We start from the raw sequence: 19,159 nt of genomic DNA on the forward strand, positions 1-19,159 counted from the left end.
TTTTATCCTCTATATCAGATGGCTACAGAACCCACATATGTGTTTGTTGAAGCATCTTCTGAAGTTTTTCAAAGATATGGTTTTGCTTTTAAGTCATACATTAGTGAATGTTGAAACAGCAATTTCTTTTTTTAAATAAAAGCTCTAAATGTGGCATATTAAGTTCTAAAGAACCAAATGTATTTCTAGGAGTGTTCAACCCTAAACTCCTGGAGTAAGCACAGGAGTAGGTTTGGACTAAAAAGACAGAGTTAATGGGGAAGGAAGTGGCTTATTTAGTTCAGTCAAATCCTACCATTTGCATTGTTCACATAGAGGATTGCCAAGAGGTAGGGACTAGCTATATAGCATTATGTCACCCCTGAACTCACTGATCAGCAGAGCCTGCTTTTTGTTTTGATGCTGACAACAGTTTATGGAAAAAGAAAGCAGAATGTAGCAGACCTTAGAGCATTTTAAAAAGTACACCAAGACCTTCTCTTATTTATGTATTGGAGAAAACTAGGCTTGGGAGTAGTGAGCATTCAGTTGGCTTTCTCCAGAAGAGATCAGGAAAACTCTTGTGTTTGGGCAGGAGCAGAATATTTCTCTTTCTGACCTCCTTGCTGCCCAAGTTTAGAGAGCACTGAGGAATTTTAGCGATAGCCTAAGAGACAACTCTATATGGAGAGCTGACTGGCAACAGTTCTGTCAAATCAATGAGACTAAAAAGTTTCAGATATAATTTGAGTCTGTCTGTTGTACACTGAAGGGTTTCTGTGGTGTCTCAGTGGTAAAGAAGCCACTTACAATGCAGGAGATGTTGGTTTGATCCCCCGGTCGGAAAGATCCCCTGGAGAAGGAAATGGCTACCCACTCCAGTACTCCTGCCTGGGAAATCCCTTAAGCAGAGGAGCCTGGCAGGCCTGCAATCCATGGGTGTCACAAAAAGAGTCAGGCACAACTGACCAACTAAACAACATTGTCCACCAACCATTACACTGTCTGGATATTGATGAACAAGCTTCCAGCATCCTGACTACAGAATCACAGGTGGGGCATTAAAAGAGTCAATGTTCTGGTGAATTCAGATACAGTTTCCCAGTGCATGGAGCTTCTTTCCTTCTACTCCTGTTCAAACTTTCCAAGCTCAGTGGGAGTCCATTGTTCATAATGTGATCAAAAGGTAAGGACTGTGGGAGCCTGCTGATCTCCTTAGGGAGACCTCAGATCCCCATTATGACTTGGAATTTGTTTCATTAATATCTGCCACACTGAACACTTTGCACTTTCCCCTTTGATTATGGAACCCCAACAGTCTTCACAAAACTTTTTCTGGGTTCTCTTCACTACCAAGAAATGGATCTAAATGCCACTTCTTCGAACTGCCTTCAGCACCCAAGATTTGGACAGCAACATGGAGGTTGCTTCTGTTCTGTTTTGTAACCTCTGTTTCACATGAATTCCTCTTATTTCTCTAACTACATCACAACTTTCTTGGAACCTAGAACCAAATCCTATCTTCTCTTTCAGCTTCTAATTCATAAAACTGACTGAGAGATGAATGGATAGATAGGTTGATAAGAGGAGCTTAGGAACTTCTAAGAATGAATCTCAGCTTGTGAAGTGTTCTCTCTGATTGCACAAAGTCATAAGCAGGTAGGGAGATTCACATTTCCAGTTGGTGAGGATCACCTATTCTGTTTATTACCTTTCCCTTCAGAAACCTCACCCTCCCACCTTTCCTCATTCCTTTTATACACCACACTTAAAATTGGAGGCATAACCTTGTTCAAGAATGTGCAAAGCAGGAACATGGTAATGAACTCTTGTTGCTACTATAAACTTGATGAATGGCTTGTGGAGGAAGGGCATTAAATAGCACTCTCAGTCCAGTGATTAGCTCTGCAGCAATCCTCCCTTGGAGCTCATGCAGATCAGCATCCCTTTCATTCTGCTCTAGGTTTCCTGTGAGCTTCATTGATTGTGCCTGAAATTTTTCTGGGTCTTGGCTGGGAGGGTTTCCTAGGTGGTGCTAGTGGTAAAGAACCAGGCTGCCAATTCAGGAGACATAAGAGACATGGGTTCGATCACTGGGTTGGAAAGATCCCCTGGAGGAGGGCATGGCAACCCACTCCAGTATTCTTGCCTGGAGAATTCCCATGGATAGAGGAGCCTGGCGGGCTACAGTCCATAGGGTCAAAAAGAGTTGGACACAATTGAAGTGACTTAGCACAGCTGGCTGGAAGGGTAAGGAACAAAGAAGGTCTCTTTGTTTCTTTCCAGCATTCGCACCACCTCCCTGCATCTCTCTTTCCTCAACCCATCTCACTACGGCTCTCGATGCATTTGATCTGGATGCAACATGTGCTGCCTTGACCTGCACTTCCTCCTTGACCTTTGTCTACTTCAGACTGCAGGGACAGAATCGCCTATATTCAGTCTCCTACTTTTTGCCTGAGATACAGATATCCTGTCACAAGAAAGACTGCTGAGGCCGAATTTGCCCAGATGAGCCATAAAATGGGTTTGCTCCTGAAATAGTTGTAAGTGAATGGCAATTTTCAGTGCCCAGTTTTGTTTCCAGAGCACCAATAGAGGGGCTTTCAGAGGCTGAGACAGTGTTTTCCTAAGTGAATGCTGCTGCTCTTTAGCTGCTAACTTGAGACCAGTCTCCTTTGTCCATGTCATCTCTTCTCCAGGGGATCTTCCCAACCAGGGATTGAACCCAAGTCTCCTGCTTGGCAAGTGGATTCTTTACTACTGAGCCACGTGGGAAGCCCTTATCTAAGTGACTAGTTTTACTGAGAAAAAAGGAGGACTATTTTTACTATAAATGTGATCTGACAATGACAAAGAGAATAAGAAAATCTTTCCCCTTGATCTATCATTTGGTTAAAACAAGCAAGCACATGTTTACGCACTTGGTCTGCACTTTTCTTTGTCTCATATGTACTTTATGGAACCTGTTCACCACACTTGAACAGGGGCTGTGGGCCATTTCTCTCGAATCCTCCACCATACAGCTCCTTACCCAGGACTAGTATTTTTTAGATCATATTGTTCCTTCTGGACCGTGGACCAGCAGTGTTGGCGTCACCTGGAAGCTGGTTAACACTGCAGAATCCCAGGTCCCACCCAGATCTCCTTAGTCAGACTCTGTGAGTTAGTTATTTCCCCAGGTGATTTGAATGCACATTGAGATTTGAGATACCCCGATATAGGAGACACTTAGTAGAAACTCATAAGATGCTCATGCATGTAACTAAAAGAAAAAATCCTCCCTTGCAGAGATGAAATTCTATATGTTGACTAAGAAGTTGTAGTTGAATCTATGTGTTACTAGAATGTTAATTCCAAGGAGAGGCAAAAGGGGAGTAGGCAAAAACAGGAAGAAGAAAGGCCAATAAATACAGCTGACTTAGGAAATTTTGGTTAATAACTGATGTTTTGATGCAATAGTGTGGACCAGTTTTTACTAATGGACACAACCTATTGCAGTGTTTCCTCTTTGGCATGGAAAAGGCTGGCTTGGATTGTCATTTCTTGGATCAGACATCCATCTACTCCTAGGACATCTTTTTCTTCCCCCACTGCTAAGCGCTCAAGACTGAGTAGAAACTATGAGAAGTGCTGAGTACTTGAATATGAAGTTTATGTACTTGGCAGAAATACAAGGGCTACTTGTTTCTTCTGACTTGGACAATCTATTATTATCCTGTATTGATATGACTGTAAAAATCTCAAGATGTAATTTCTCTTTAGTAAATGAGAGACAGCATTGCAGAAAGCAAAGCATTATATGGAAAAATGCACTGCCTGTGGATTCTGAGAAGCCCACCTCCATCACTTCATAGATGTTGATCCCTAACCAGTCACCAAACTTCTCTGACTTCCATTTTCTCACCCATGCAATGGGCTCAAATTCTTGCCCCAGCTGACTCTGAAAGGTGGGTGTGTGAGATTAAATGAGCTGATAGGTATGAGGTAGGAAGCAAGTGACTCCTACAGCAAGATTAGCACCCTCCTGTATCATTTATTCCCTGGACTACTTTCTTTGCATTCATAGATATTACAGAATAATAGATTACTGTGTGGGCACTGGAGTCAGAAAGCCTGGTTTCCAGTCCTGGCCCTACCACTCCTTTAGAGTGTGACATTGAGCAAGTCACATAACCCCATTTGACTTCAGTCTCTTCACTATAAAACTTGGACGATGAGGTTATGATAATTAAGTACGATAATGCATGTAAAGTGGCTTATCTCAGTTTCTGCCAAAATAATCACTCAGCAAATGACAGCCAATGGTTGCTGTTCCCCTTGAGAACTCCTTGAGAGCAGAGACTTGGTATCTTCATCTTATTGCTCAGAACACCTAGCAGTGGTTGGCACATAAGCCTCATCAAATCATTCCTCATCTAATTAATATATTTTGTGACTCGAGAAGCATTGGTGGAATTCTTGACTGATGGGTAGATAATGCTTCTCTGAGTTTACCTGGTCTCTCTCTGAGTAGCTCACAAATAGAACAGAGCAAACGCAGCAGCACATACAGCAGTCAGAGGCGGCGGCCCTGGCTTGAAGAAGTATATTAGCTCTACAAGCCTCATCCTCACAGGTGCTCAGGGAGTGATGGAAGCCATAATCATTTACTCAGTGAACCCTGATCAATCACTTGATGGATTAGCTGGTGTCATCCATCTGGCTGCACTTATCTTGAGGACTTGACTGAAATCTATAAATCTCTTCTTCTTAAAAAACTCCAACCAGTAATTTTTGATTTGGCCTCATTTCCTTGAAGTTAGTTTAGAACTTACCCTTTTTTGCAAGATTTTTTTGTGGGGGGTGGGGTTATGGGTCTTGGTGCTGTAGTAAGCAACCATCCTTTCTCCCCCAAAGTGATCATCTGCTTTACTAAAAGAAAAGTCACATCTTAAGTGTCTTACCTGATTGGAGTGAGAAGTTATATGAAGAAATGCAGGGAAGGATATATAAGGGAAAGTATAAGGGGGTATGAGGTTTCCTGGTGGCTCAGTGGTAAAGAATCCACCTGCAATGAAGGAGGCGCAGGAGCTGCAGGTTCAGTTCCTGGGTTGAGACGTTGCCCTGAAGGAGGGCATGGCAACCCACTCCAGTATTCTTGTCTGAAGAATCCCACAGACAGAGAAACCTGGAAGGCTGCAGTCCATAGGGTCACAAAGAGTCAGACATGACAGAAGTGACTTAGCACATAAGGGGGTACATTGTAAACAAAGACGTGAAGACTGGAACCCCAATTTTTAACATTCAGTAAAGGAAGAGCAAAGCCAAACACACACCAGTCCGAGTTGTCCACGTGGGCTGTCAGACAGTGAGGGGGCCCGTCCTTGGGAGATAGACCCTTGAAGGCATTGATATCTCTGATTACAGGAAACAGTTTCCTCAAGTTTCTGTCCAGGTACACGTGGACTTTGCAGTCCAAACAGGTAATGCTAGATATGATTTTTCAGGTATTAAAGCAAATCTTCTTAAGCACACGTGCCACATTGACTAAAATCCCACCATTAGCAATTCAGTCCTTCGGTGCTGGCATTACCTACTTCATGTCTTTTTAAAAAGGCATGTTGTCTTGGAGGATCTCATTCAGCAACTCCTTAGAATTTCAATGCCATTACATTATTCAGATGTTATCATCACTGGGAAAGAATAACAAAGAACACGATTTAAAAGGAAATGTTGAGAGCCTGATTTGGGGAAGAGGTTCTGAAAGGCTGGCAAGGGATCCATGAGGCAGAGATAACAAATTCACAAACTTGGCCTGACATTATGTTTCCAGCATGCCCAGTCCTGGGCTACGTGCTTTGGAGAGGAATATGAGAAAAGAGAAAGGCAAAATCTGTAATCCGTATGTAGTTGAGCTGAGATGCCACGGATGGGAAGCAGAGCACATGTGCTCTCTTAATAATCCATACCTTGCATTTGTATGCACTTTTAACTTTTCAAAGCACGCTCATATCCAAGTGCAAATTATATGTTTATAAAACATTTGGCATCAACAATTGCTATCTCTATGCCTAGGCTCAGAATCTCAGACCCATTGGGGTGGTTAACTTCCACTTTATTCATTTAGGCTCTTCTGGCATGTATCCTTCACTCTTCCACTTTTCCTCTGCCTGTTTAACCCCTGGAATGGTCTGAATTATAAAAACCCATGTCTGATCATTCCGTTTCTGTGTAAGCTAGCCAGAGTGGATCTGAGTAACACAGAGGAAGTTTATGAAGTATAAGATTCAGGTAAGTTTTTGTTGTTGTTGGGGGATGGGCAGGCAAGTAGGTCCATATCCTATTTGAGTGTTTTACTGTTTAAAGCATTTTATTAAGTCATAAACAGCCCAGATGGATGTGGTTGTGATGGGCATGGGCTAAATGAGGAAATAAAAATAAATAGTTTGTGCATCGATTGGAGCTTGTATTTAGATTGCATCTTTTTAAGTTTAATACCACTCTATTAAAAAAAGAAAACCTAGCAAGAGTCTGTAGGGCAGAGCCAGGAGGCTATTTTTAACTCGAGTATTATTCTGCCTTAATTGTATCTTCTCTGAGTAGACACAAACATTGAGTTACTAGCAGAGAGAACAAAAAGGCCAGTTCATTTTCTGGTATATCTGTGAGCCCTAACAAACATAATATGTTCAAAGGTCTTTCCCACAGCTTGTCTTGTCAAGAAAGGTCAGAAGGGCAAGCAGGGCTGAAGCAGAATTCTTAAAAGATAGAGAAGATGATGTTGCCTGGCTGTTGATTAGAAAATGGAAGAAGATTGGTATGTGATGGCAAGCCAAAAAAGCCTGGCTTGAGTAAACTTGTCAAGTCTTGCCACCTGTAAGTTTTAGCTGCTGAGTTAAAGGCACTGAGCAGAGGTCAGCAGGACCATGGATGCCTTAGAGCATCCAGTAGCCAAGAGACTGGGGGATTCTAGAGACTGAACATGTGAATGAGGGTGTGTCTGTGCTTTCCCAAGCTAGCGAGCATCTCCAGCATGCTTCTTTAGTACCAAAGCTTGCTACTTCACAGTGGGTGCTGTGGATTGGTTGTGTGTCTCTCCCCACCACCCCAAATTCGTATATTTAGGCCCCAATCCCCTAAACATATGGGTGGGTGGAATTTGGAGATGAGGACTTTGGGAGATGATTGGATAAGGTCATAGGGGTGGACCTCTCATGATGGGATTGGTATCCACAGCAGGGGATAAAGAGACCAGAGCTCTCTCTCAACCATGTGGTGATATAGAGCAAAAGCAGGGGTAGGTTCACACCAGAACCTGGCCAGTCTGGTATCTAATCTTGGACTCACAGAACTGTGAGATTTAAATATTTGTTGTTTAAGTCACCTAGTGCAGTATTGTATTCAATATTACAGAAGCCTGAACCAGTTAAGACAACAGGGCTCTCATCTATGAATACGTTCTTTCAGTATTCTCTTCTTTGGAATCCCTCCCAGCAAAGGAAACCCTACACCACCTTCATGGATAAAGCAAAAAGGACTGAGATGTGGATGGTTATAATGAATATAAAGGGCATCCAAAAAATGACTAGATCTCAGGAACTCTTGTTTCCTTTATAAGACTCCTCCCCACCCTGAACACACAGAAAGAAATCAAAGTGAAAACAAACTAGTAAAAAGACAAAACAAAGCCAAACTTATAAATACAAAGGTAATAAATTATCCTCTTTCTGATCTGGGCAGCTATTAGATACTGTAGAGTCTATTTTGAGGCCCCACCTAGAAACAGTTGAAAATAAGAAGGCTTAATGGAAACACTAAAACCACACCAACCCCGAAAGTGACAAGAAAACAGCTTCTTGTGTTCTTGGTTGAAGCAGTAAATACAACAAAAATACTTATTTTCAGAATATTTATGGAGAACAGGAAATGAGATAAGGACTTTCACCTCTTTGACACTAACTCATGTTTGACCTAGGTCAATAATGACAACTTAATTGGCCCAGCTCTTAGATTTCCCAACTGCTGACTAAGTTAATTTGTGACTTAACAGGCCGCTGGGTTTGCAGAACGGTGAACTAAAGCCAATCTTACCAGGATCTTTGCCCAGAAAAGAGTTGGCATGTGGAAACCTGAAGGTGAAGAAAATGCTCCAAGAAGAGGTTTCTTCTCCTCTATAACTGTCCCAGTAGAAAGTGACTCTAGGTTCTGGTTTATGGAAGTTTCAAGTGCTTAGGCACTCTTGTGTCTCTCTTGCAGTAGAAATCCTCTCTCCTAATTTTAAAGGACATCACAGGAAGCTTTTACAGCCTTAATCCTCCCCTTTGTCACTTGGTACTTTAGTAAGGTAGAATGATTCTGGGAAAAGGTAGACACCAACAAAAAGCAAGCCTTGTGCAGCAGAAAGGGCCAGATTACCTTGGGTTCAAATTCTAGCTTTACCACAAAAGAACTCTGAGGCTGGTTGATTGCTTACCTTTTCTGAATGTCAGTTTCCCTGTTTGTAAAGTGCAGATTCACTGAGTTGTGGTGTTTGAAACACCTGGCCCCAAATAGGTGCTGAGAAATTGTTGGCTTTAGAAAATCAACTTTATTGAAGTGTAACTTAAATAATTCTATGTGCTCATTTCAGCTGTTTGAGGAGTTTTTGCAAATTCATGTATTTTGTAACAGCCACCTTAGTCAAGATATAGAACATGTTCACCAGCCTAGAAGTTTCTTTGGTGCCCCTTCCCAGACAATCCCCACCATCACCCTTTACCCCAGCAAGTACTGATGTGCTTGCTTCCTGTCACCATAGACTGGGTATATTATTTCTTCAAGTTTTTTTTAATAAATAAAGTTATTTGATGTATGGTATATTCTCTTATGCTTGCTTCTTTGCCTTAGTATAATGCCTGAGACCCAGCCATGTCATTGCGTTAGTAGTTTATTCCTTTTTATTTATTATTCATACTGTGTTGTGTGAATAGAACACAATTTGTTTATCCAGTGACTTGATGATGAAGATTTGAATTGTTTTTAGTTTTGGGCTATTATGAGTAAATCTGTTTTGAATATTCTTGACCAAGGCTTTGTGTGGACATATGTTTTCACTTCTTTTGGATAAATAGTTTATAAGAAGCTGTCAAACTGTTTCCCAAAGGGGCTGTACTATTGTGCAGTATTACCAGATACATTGGATCACTCCATTCATTCCACGGCTTCACCCGTGCCTGCTCTATCAGTCTTTAATTCTAGCTGTTCTAGTGAGTATGCAGTGGTATTTAAGGTTTTACATTGCATATCTGTATTGACCATTGATGTTGAACATCATTTCCTGTGCTTATTGTTCATTTCTGTTGTTCATCTTTGGCCCATTTTTAATTAGATTGTTCATCTACTTGTTTTTCCCTTTTAAGAGTTCTTTATATCTTCTTTTTACAAGTCCTTTTTCAGAGCGTGTTTTGGAAATATTTTAGTCCCTGCCTGTGGCTTGGCTTTTCATTTTCCTGATAGCTGTACTTTTGAAGAGCAGAGATTTTATTTTGATGAAGCCAAAAGTTTTGAAGTTTTAGCTTTTACATTTAAGTCTATGATCTGTTTAGAGATAAATTTTGTGTATGACATGAGGTAAGGGTTGAGTTGTATTTTTTTTTTCCTATATGAATACCAAGTTGCTTCACCACCATTTGTGGAAAAAAAAATTATTCTTTTCCTTATTGTAATCAACTCTTTCAAGATATAGAGGATGAGGGATCATTTCCCAACTCATTCTGTAGCATCACTAAAACAAAGCCAAAAAAAGCAATTACAAGAAAATAAATATACAGACTAACATCTCTACAAATATAGACACAAAAATTCTTAACAAAATATTAGTAAATCAAAACCTGTGAACATAAATGGATTTTGACAAATCTAAGTCAGATAGTTTTATTTGGTTGCTCAAAATAACCCATGTAATTTCCATCACACTCACTGTGATACTCAAACTTGTCCTCATGGCCTACAAGTTTCTCCATGACCTTACCCCAGGTTCTTCTCTGATCTTATCTCCTGCCATGTCCCCTTTGTTGATGCTCCATAAGCCACACCACATAGACACACTATACATTTGTGATGAATACTCTTTCTACAAGTTGGATTCAGACTTAAATATCACCCATCTCAGTGGGTTTCAACTGTGGATGTATATTAAAATCATCAAGGGAGTTTTAAAAAATGATCAGTGCTTGGCCCTACCCTAGAAAAATAGCATACAAAGTCCCTGTAAGTGACAGTTAAGTTTCTAGATTACTTTAAAATTTCCCCAGGGGTTTGTAAAGTGCAGTACAATCGGAACCTCATGACCACTTCCCCCCCCCCGCCCCGGGGATTCAGATTCCCTCTTTCTATTCAGAGGTCCAGCTATTCCAACACTGGCCACCAGTTTCTTACCAGGAGCTTGTAGAATCATCAGTCTTTCCTTCTTGCTTTATTTCAGTAAGTGGGACTCAAAGCTTCTTTGCTCATTAACTCTCAGAATCACAGATCAGAGTAAGCAGAGGCCTAAGTTGTCTAACAAGGAAGTGCTTAGGGAGGTAAAGCAGATTGGAACCCAAATTTTCTAGCCCCAGCGCCATTAGTATTTTAGTTACCTGGCTTTTCCCCTTTCTCTTTATCTGTGCTGAGTGAGGCGGAGGAATATAGAACTGGGAGGATCTTCAGCGTTTTTAGTGTGCTTGCAACAGTTTTCATTCAATAAATCTCTCCCTCTAAAAGTCCCTCTGTTAACTTTTCTTCCCCCAGAGATCTGGGAGTGGAGGCTGGAGTGTCAGACTAGTGTTCTCATTTTTATATGCAAATAAATCACTTGATTATATTTTTTGTCCTTATGTTATGATGAATATTTCAAACGAATTTTATATGGTTCATATTTATGGTTTGGGAGCTATTTCACATTTTGGCTCATTGCCGTCTCATCTGCATATACCATATCTCAGCTGATGTTGATTGGTCTCATTTACATATTCATCATGCTCCTATTTTCAAAGATATTTTGTTATACACTGGCTTTTCTTCCCCCTCCAGTGTTATAATACCACATAGATGTGTTTTTAAATTGCACTCATTTCCATACTCAAATTTTCTGGTTACCATAAATCACCACATTGTCACCTCCTCCCCCCACCCTCATTTAGTGTAATCTTCACACTTTATACCAAGCTGACATATGGTTCCAAAGTAATTAAAAACAATGTAAACAGTTTACAGTGCACTTTGCAAAGCCACTTCACACTGCAGAGAGTTTAATGATTTCCTTTTCCCCCAGCCAGTCCCAAAGCAGTGAAGAGTCAGGAGGTTTGAGATAGTGATGCTGATGAAAAAAGCCAAGGTGTGACAGTGATCAGTTCACTTCTAACGGAGAAGCTCCTGCTCCACTTCTGCCAAAAGACTCGGTTCCCTCTTGACTTCTTATAGAAGCAGCAGAAGGGGTGGGTTAAACTGGATTAATGAGCAAATGGATTAGCATAGATTGGGGCAGAGTTACTGGATTCTTTCATTTATTCTAGGAGGTGGAAGGGGGACAAATCAAACTTAGCAAATCCCCAACCACCAAGGCTACAGAGCCTTCTCTCTTTACGACGAGAAGAAGACTAATTTTCTTTTTTGACACTCATGGTTTGCTCAACTACTAGGATTTAGTCTTCACTTATTTATTTATTTTTTTTCCGACAATAGACTCAGTTTTGTTTGTGAATCTCCTTCCTCACTTTCAAATCCCTGTGGCTGGGGTAGATATTTTCAGCTCTAGGAATGGAGCCCATTTCTCAAGTCACAGCCAATTTGAACATCACATTCTCTTAGCTGCTGTGGTTGGTCCAGGGATGGTTGTGTGATTTAAACAAGTCAGACTTAAATCTTAAGACTTTTGTGGGATTGAGCAGGAAAAAGGGCAGTGCTTTCACCCTGAATAGAACCTGAGACAGTGTCTGAAGGCAGGACTGCTGCTGCTTTTTTCTCACCAAGGGTGGGGCTCAGGGCTGGAATGACCATAGTGAAGGGAGACCAGAGAGAGGGGGAGAAGCTGAGTCCTAAGGACATTGAACCTGAATAGAGCTGTTTCTAAAGTCATTCCTTCTTGCCGAATGTCAAGTTAAATGAGCCATTAAACTCCCTTCTTTTCCTTAAGCTAGTTTGAGGTTTATTTTCTTTGGCCTCACACAACAGAAAGAGCCCAAGCAAATACAATGTTTATATCGCTTATTTTGCACATATTATCTTGTGCCTTTGTGTCCTGGGTCATATTTTAAACTATAGCTATACAAGTGCCTAGATCATAGTAGAGTCTCAGCCGGTGTTTACATGTCTATCAACTCCTATGTTTTTTATTATTATCATTCCTGTGATAAATATTCCTGTTATTTATCCTATCGTCCCTGTCATTCCATCAGTATTTTTTTTTGTATCTAGGTAGTTTCCCTCTCCAACTAATTATATTTGTTTGTCGTTTTTATTCATGCATTTATCAGACATTTACTGCAGGTGTCTGACTGTCTGAGACGCTGTGGATCCAGTAGTGGGTGAGATCAGTCCTGTCCTTGTGCTCATGGAGCTTAGGGGAGTCAGAGATTAACTAAACTATGGCATAAAAAAGCGCAAGAGTGCTAAGGTGACGGTCGCCACATAGAGACCAGTGGGGATAGGAGGGTGTTTTACATTAGTGGGGAGGGTTTGTCCTGGTCGAGGAGGTCAGGGAAAGCCTTCCTAGGCAAGTGACACTGGTGTGGAAATCTGAAGCAGAAGAAGGAAGTGACTAAATGAAGAGGACAGAGTAGAGAGAAGTTCTTGTCAGAAGGAAGAGCACATGCCAGGCAAGGCCCATGATGGGCAGTGTAGCATGGTACACCAAACTGAACTGAAAAAGGGATTAGCAGAGCAAAGGAGAAAATGTGAGAGGTCTATTCTAGTTGCTTCTCTCTCTCTCTTTTTCATTTAAATTTATTTAGTTTTAATTGGAGGATAATTACATTATTGTGTTGGTTTCTGCCATATCGAAACATGAATCAGCCATAGTTATACATATGTCCCACCTTGAACCTCCCTCCCACCTCCCACCCCTCTAGATTGTCACAGAACACTGAATTTGAGCTCCCTGTGTCATATGGCAAATTCCCACTGGCTACCTAATTTTGCATATGGTAATGTATATGCTTCCATGCTGCTTTCTCAGTTCGTGTCCCCTCTTCTTCCCCCACTGTGCCCACAAGTCTCTTCTCTCTGTCTGTGTCTCCATTGCTGCCCTGCAGGTAGGTTCGTCAGTACCATCTTTCTAGATTCCATGTATATGCGTTAGTATATGATACTTGTTTTTCTTTCTCTGAGTTATTTCACTCTGTATAATAGGCTCTCGGTTCATCCGCCTCATTAGAACGGAGTCAAATGCGTTCCTTTTTAGGGATGAGTAACATTCCTTTGGGTATGTGTACCACAACTTCTTTATCCATTCATCAGTCGATGGACATCTAGGTTGCTTTCATGTTAATTTCTTTTTTATGTTCAGAGCAGCAGTAAAGTATGTAGTGTGTGTGTGTATGTGTACAGGTATACACATGATTAGGTATAAATTTAGAAAATATCACTCTGGTTGTCATGTAGAAGATAGATGGGGCAGCACAAGAAGAAGCCTGGTGCAGTTTTCCAGGGAAAGACAATGGTAGCTGGAGAAGGAGATGGGCAGACAGGTCAGAAGTATAATCAGGAGATTAAAAACAACAGGACTTGGTGTTGTACTTAATACAAAGTTAAGTTACACTCTGGCTTTGCTCTTAAATAGTAATTCAGGGATGTGGAAGAAACCTGTAAATTCTGAATACAATCTGATAAATATGCTGTTGCTACTACAAGCACAAGATTATGGTTTGGAAGCACTGATAGAGTTCTGGAAAGGCTCTACTCTACAGTGGAGGAGGGGAGTAAACATTTGATCCAGCTCCTGGAGGACAAGCAGGATTCTACCAAGTGGAATTTTAGGTAGAAGGACAACATCTATACAAGAGCAGTGAAAATATATTTGTTCACTTGTTCATTTATACATTTACCTGTACCTATTTTTTGGTCTCTCTATGTGCCAGGCATTATCCAATGAACCAGCCATCACATTCTAAATAAGCAATATGATATCTGGGAATGGCAGTGCTTGGGAAATGGCAAATCTTCCTGCCTGAAAGTGTGGGCTACACTGTGTGTGGTGGGAGATATGAGCTTTGATTTCTGTGTCAGAGGCTTATGGTTCTTAGAAGTTCTTCTGCAAGGGACTTTGAGCAAGACAGGTCTGGAAGCAGACTGGTGGAATGCTGGACCTGGGACAGAGTAGCCTTATGCTGTAGGCTGTGAAAGTGACTTTGAACCTCATAGCTGCAGGAGTAAGATGAGATAATAAGGCTCCAGAGGTATTTGTGAGGGGTGGTCAATAGGACTGGAAGAGCACCTGCATAGCAGGGAGAGAGAAGGCATGTGAGTCACAGGATTTTCTTGCTTGGGAATCTGAGCAGATGGTGATGTTATACCAATATGGGCAATATGAGAAGATCAGAAATTTAAGGACAGAGATAAGGAGTTTGTCTGAATATGAGGCACTTGCGGTTCACTTAGGGGTAGATCTTGAGGAATCTCTCCATTTCAAAGCAAAAAGTATGGCCTCAGAGGAGAGGAGAGTTTAGGCAGATGCAGATTTAGGAGCCCTGGTAGTAAGACATTATTTAATAAATAATGATTTGAAGGTATGAGTGTAAAGAAAGAAACTGGCCAAAAAATGGCGCCCCAGAATACCTGAACTTTTGAGGGGCAGCTGAGGAATAAGAAAGGAGACAGAACTGGTTATGGCATAGTCTGGGGTGTTCAGCAGGCGGGCAGAAGGGTGAGGTGTCACTGAAGCAAAAGGGGAAAGAGTAATGAGAAGGATGGCATGAATGGTCAGTGTAATCAGAAGCTACCTGTCAGTTAGGTGCTACGAGAACAAAGTAGAAGTCATCAGTTCTGGCAGTTTGGCTGTTATTTGGGACCTTTGATAGAATAATGTAACAGTGTTAGAGAATTTGTGGTCAAAGAGCAATTGGACAGGAGTGAGGAGAGACTGAACAGAAAGGCTGAACAGAATGCAGGCTGCTTTTTCAGAGGAGTGGTAGTGATGAGGAAAAGATAGGAAGGGGGAAGAGAAAGAAGGCAGGATTTATCCAGAAAGCTTTTCCCTCTTCTTTTTAATAAGCGTATGTGAAACTAGGCTACACGTGCAGAATGAATGAAAGGGATTTTGTGATTTGTGAAGAGGGAGATATTGAAAAGGAAGCCGGTAGTTATTAAGTTCAGGAAACTGGTTAAAAACTGGAAGAATACAATAAATGAAGAAGAGAGATCTGGAAAGATCTGATCTGAACTCATCAGGGACCAAGATGAGGAGGTGAGACAAAGGAGGAAGGTGAGCATAGGCCTGCTGCTGCCGCTGCTAAGTGGCTTCAGACGTTTGTTCAGAGTTTGGTTCAGTGTTGGCTCCTCTACTCAGGAATGCTTTCTTAGGACATGAAAAGTACTGCAAAAATAAGATTTATTTATTTATTTTGGCATCTGTGTCAGTACAGGCTGGTTCATAAAAGCACGTGGTCGAAATGGATATGCTGTGACTGAGGAAGCTGAGTTTCAAAACCAGCTGCTCTGTCTCTGGGATTATTGCTATGTCAGCTCGGATCAACCTTCTGTCATCAAAGGACGTTCTCATGGGAGGCTAAGCACCCAATGATGGGTCAGTTACATTTTCTGGATTTAATTATATTAAAAGTGAATATTTTGTACCTGGTATTGCTGTCTTTAGAATGATTTCTATGCAATTTTACAGACTGATTGAAGGGCCAAGACCTACCCAATCATCATCAAATCTCTGTTAATTCCAGGCAGGGTAATGGCTGATCCATCCAGGAATACACGTTGAGCCAAAAACTCTCCTACACTATTCCTTTCCTGTTTTCCTTGGTGAACTTTGCTCAGATGAGTGCCCCATCTTGCAATTCCTGTGCGTGTTGAATGTCTTCAAGAAGGTAAACCCTGAAGACCACAAGTCTTAAACTGGGCTCCTGTCCAACAGGGAGACGCTTGCATATAGATCACATAAGCCATCCCACACTATAGAAATGCCTCCCTTGATATACAGATGAGGAAACCACAGCTCTCAGAGATAAACTGATTTAATCAAGGTGACACAGTTAAGTTTATATTAAAACTAACACTCAAACATAGGATTCTGACCAACCTCTTCTAAGCAAGTGACTTAACCACTGAAATACATTGCTACTGTCTCTGCTTTGTGTTTCTTTCATTAATGGATTTCTTTCTCACTTCCTCAGACCTGGGCAAGTGTTCTTTCTAAAAGGCAGGTGAAAGAATCAAGATAAAAATTTACTGGCTTAAAGAAGGAAAAACATATACAACTGAGGGAGGGGTGTTGCTTATTCTTATAATGAAAAAAATGTTCCCTTCTGTGTAATCCATCTAATCTATTGGTGTACTTACTGGCACTTAAGTTCTGGATTCTGGCTGCTGCTAAGTCACTTCAGTCGTGTCCGACTCTGTGCGACCCCATAGATGGCAGGCCACCAGGCTCCCCCATCCCTGGGATTCTCCAGGCAAGAACACTGGAATGGGTTGCCATTTCCTTCTCCAATGCATGAAAGTGAAAAGTGAAAGGGAAGTGGCTCAGTTGTGTCTGACTCCCAGCGACCCCATGGACTGCAGCCTACCAGGCTCCTCCGTCCACGGGACTTTCCAGGCAAGAGTACTGGAGTGGGGTGTGCCATTGCCTTCTCCATTCTGGCTGCTACTATGGTGAAAAATACTTTTTCCATTTCTTAAAGCCTGGGGGATGGGATCAAATACCTTCAAAAGCAGAGTGGGTTACCGTAAGCATGAAAGAATTTGCTGCTTTTTCTTTTGTTGTTACTTTGTACCCCACTTTGATAAAAGCTTATTTGAGGAGACCCATACATTAAGCTAGTCCAATAAAACTCAAATGTTGAAGATCTTAAAAAAAAAAACAACCCACAAATATTTACATTAACAAAGTCTTCTCTTTTCAAAGGAAATCGTCTTCAGTGCTCTAAACTTTCTCAATACTTCTGAATGTTTATCTGTCATTTACCACTTGTCAGCATGGCTTAGGGACAAGAAGTCCACAAAATCTCTAAAGCCCAAATGGTAGTCCCTGCTGTTAATTAAAAATTAATCAGAAATAATAGAGAGTTTCTTTAAAAATAATGAATGTCAGCAGAGAAAATAGGCTTTGGTTTATAAAAATTCCACTCACAGGTACTTTGGGAACAAAAGAAAGAAAGTGAAGGTATTAGTAGTCCAGTCTGACTCTTTGCAACCCCATGGACTGTAGCCTGCCAAGCTCCTCTGTCCATGGGATTCTCCAGGTAAGAATCCACTAAAGTGGATGCCATTCTCTTCTCCAGGGGATCTTTTCTGACCCAGGGATCAAACCCATGTCTGCTGCATTGCAGGCAGATTCTTTACCATCTGAGCCACCAGGGAAGCCAAATTTTGCACCAAAAAAGTGAGAATTTTTTGAATTGAACTTACGCCTATTTCAGTGGCCACATGCTGAAAGATTCCACAAGTTTAGGAAATATGGAAAGGAAACGCAATTGGACAAGGTGCAAAACCTTTGCTTGGTGTGTCATTCTAGTTCCTAAGCATAAAGAATCATGCTAGATGTGATCTGAGATTGCTGCCTATAGCCATTCAAAGCACCCCCACACTCCTTGGGTACATACATTTTCTCCAGGTCTCCAAATCCTGAAAAGGCTCCTTTTGGGATGACTCGAAGCTTGGTGAGAACAAACCTCCTGAAAAGAGAGTGGACATAAAATATCACAACCTATCCATTCATTGATTAGTCATCGAGTGCCTAAGGTATAAGAGCAGATAACAAACAGCTAACGCATACTATGTGCTTGCCATTTGGTAGTGGTTATAATTGCTGCCTCATGATCTCTTTTCACCCATATTACAAAGCAGTGATATGGGCACTATTGTTATCCCTCTTTTGCATAAGAGGAGACTGAGGTTTAGGGAGGGTTAAAAAACTTACCCAGGGTCAGATGGCTAATAAGTGGCAGAGTTAGGATATGAGCCTTCTGTTCATCACTACTCCATGTTGCCTCCACTAGCCCTATGTGAGTCTCCTTCTTTTTCTCTATTCCAACTCTCAATACCTCCTCCCTGTTGTCCTCAGCTGACTTTTCTTCAGAAAAAAATGAAACCAGCAGAAGAGAATGTCCTCATGCTCTCACATGGCTCCCAGTTAACCTCTCACTGGCACTTGGGCTTATTATACACCCTGCCCCACTTCCTGTTACTATGGGTGAGCTGTCCAGGGTCCTGACTAAAACACAGCTCCTCTGATCCACATCATATTTTTCTCCTGCCTTGTGAAGGTAGCCACTACAGCAGTTTCCCCCTTCTTTCATACATTTCATTCACCTACTTTTTCTTCTTTATTGGATCCTGCCCATCAGTATACTAACATGCCTTAATTTCTCCCATCTTAGAAAAATCTTAACCTCATCCATCTTCAGCTTTTGCCATTTTCTTCTGCTGGAAAAATTTGTCTCATGCTTGCCTCAATATTCCTTCCAATGGCTTCTCATCTTAGGAGAAAAAAAAAAAAATAGATAGTATATAATGGCCTTCAGGATCCTACAGGATCTTCTCACTCTCCTTTCCCATAGATCCTCTAACTTCAATTTTGACACCTCACACGACGATTATTTCATTCTTTTCACAGTAATCTCTTACTATTCTTTGTACAGGCCAGGCTCCTTCTTTCCTGATATTTCTGCATTTGCAATTCTCTCTTCCTGGAGAATTCTTCTCTCATATTTTTCTGGCTTGCTCTTTCAGCCAGCTGCTTGCTCAAATGTCACTTTCTCAGTAAAGCTTTCCCTAAGTACCCTATTTAAAATGACAGCTTCCCTAATTTAGACCATCAGCCTTAGCTTTCTTCATAGTACTTCTGATATGTTTAATCTTCTATTTATTTATCTACTTATATATTAATATAATTACTTATCTTTTACCCCAAACCAGAATGCAAGCTCTGTGAGGGCAGGGATTTTTGTCTGATTTGCCTACTGCTGTATACCAAATGCCTGGAACAGTGAATGGTGTATGACACATATTCAGAAAA

The 19,159-nt window shown here is 41.2% G+C and overlaps 1 protein-coding gene across 2 annotated transcripts in view; it reads right to left on the reverse strand.

Moving 5' to 3' along the window:
• FSHR (follicle stimulating hormone receptor) overlaps positions 1–19,159 on the reverse strand; it is a 196,723-nt gene that overhangs the window by 99,923 nt on the left and 77,641 nt on the right. For both annotated transcript variants that reach the window (XM_070798620.1, XM_019969656.2), the window contains exon 2: positions 17,745–17,816. In XM_070798620.1, coding sequence (XP_070654721.1) covers positions 17,745–17,816 — 72 coding nt within the window. The remainder of the gene's footprint in view (positions 1–17,744; positions 17,817–19,159) is intronic.

The sequence above is a fragment of the Bos indicus genome, chromosome 11 (genome assembly GCF_029378745.1).
Source record: "Bos indicus isolate NIAB-ARS_2022 breed Sahiwal x Tharparkar chromosome 11, NIAB-ARS_B.indTharparkar_mat_pri_1.0, whole genome shotgun sequence".
Classification (NCBI taxonomy): domain Eukaryota; kingdom Metazoa; phylum Chordata; class Mammalia; order Artiodactyla; family Bovidae; genus Bos; species Bos indicus.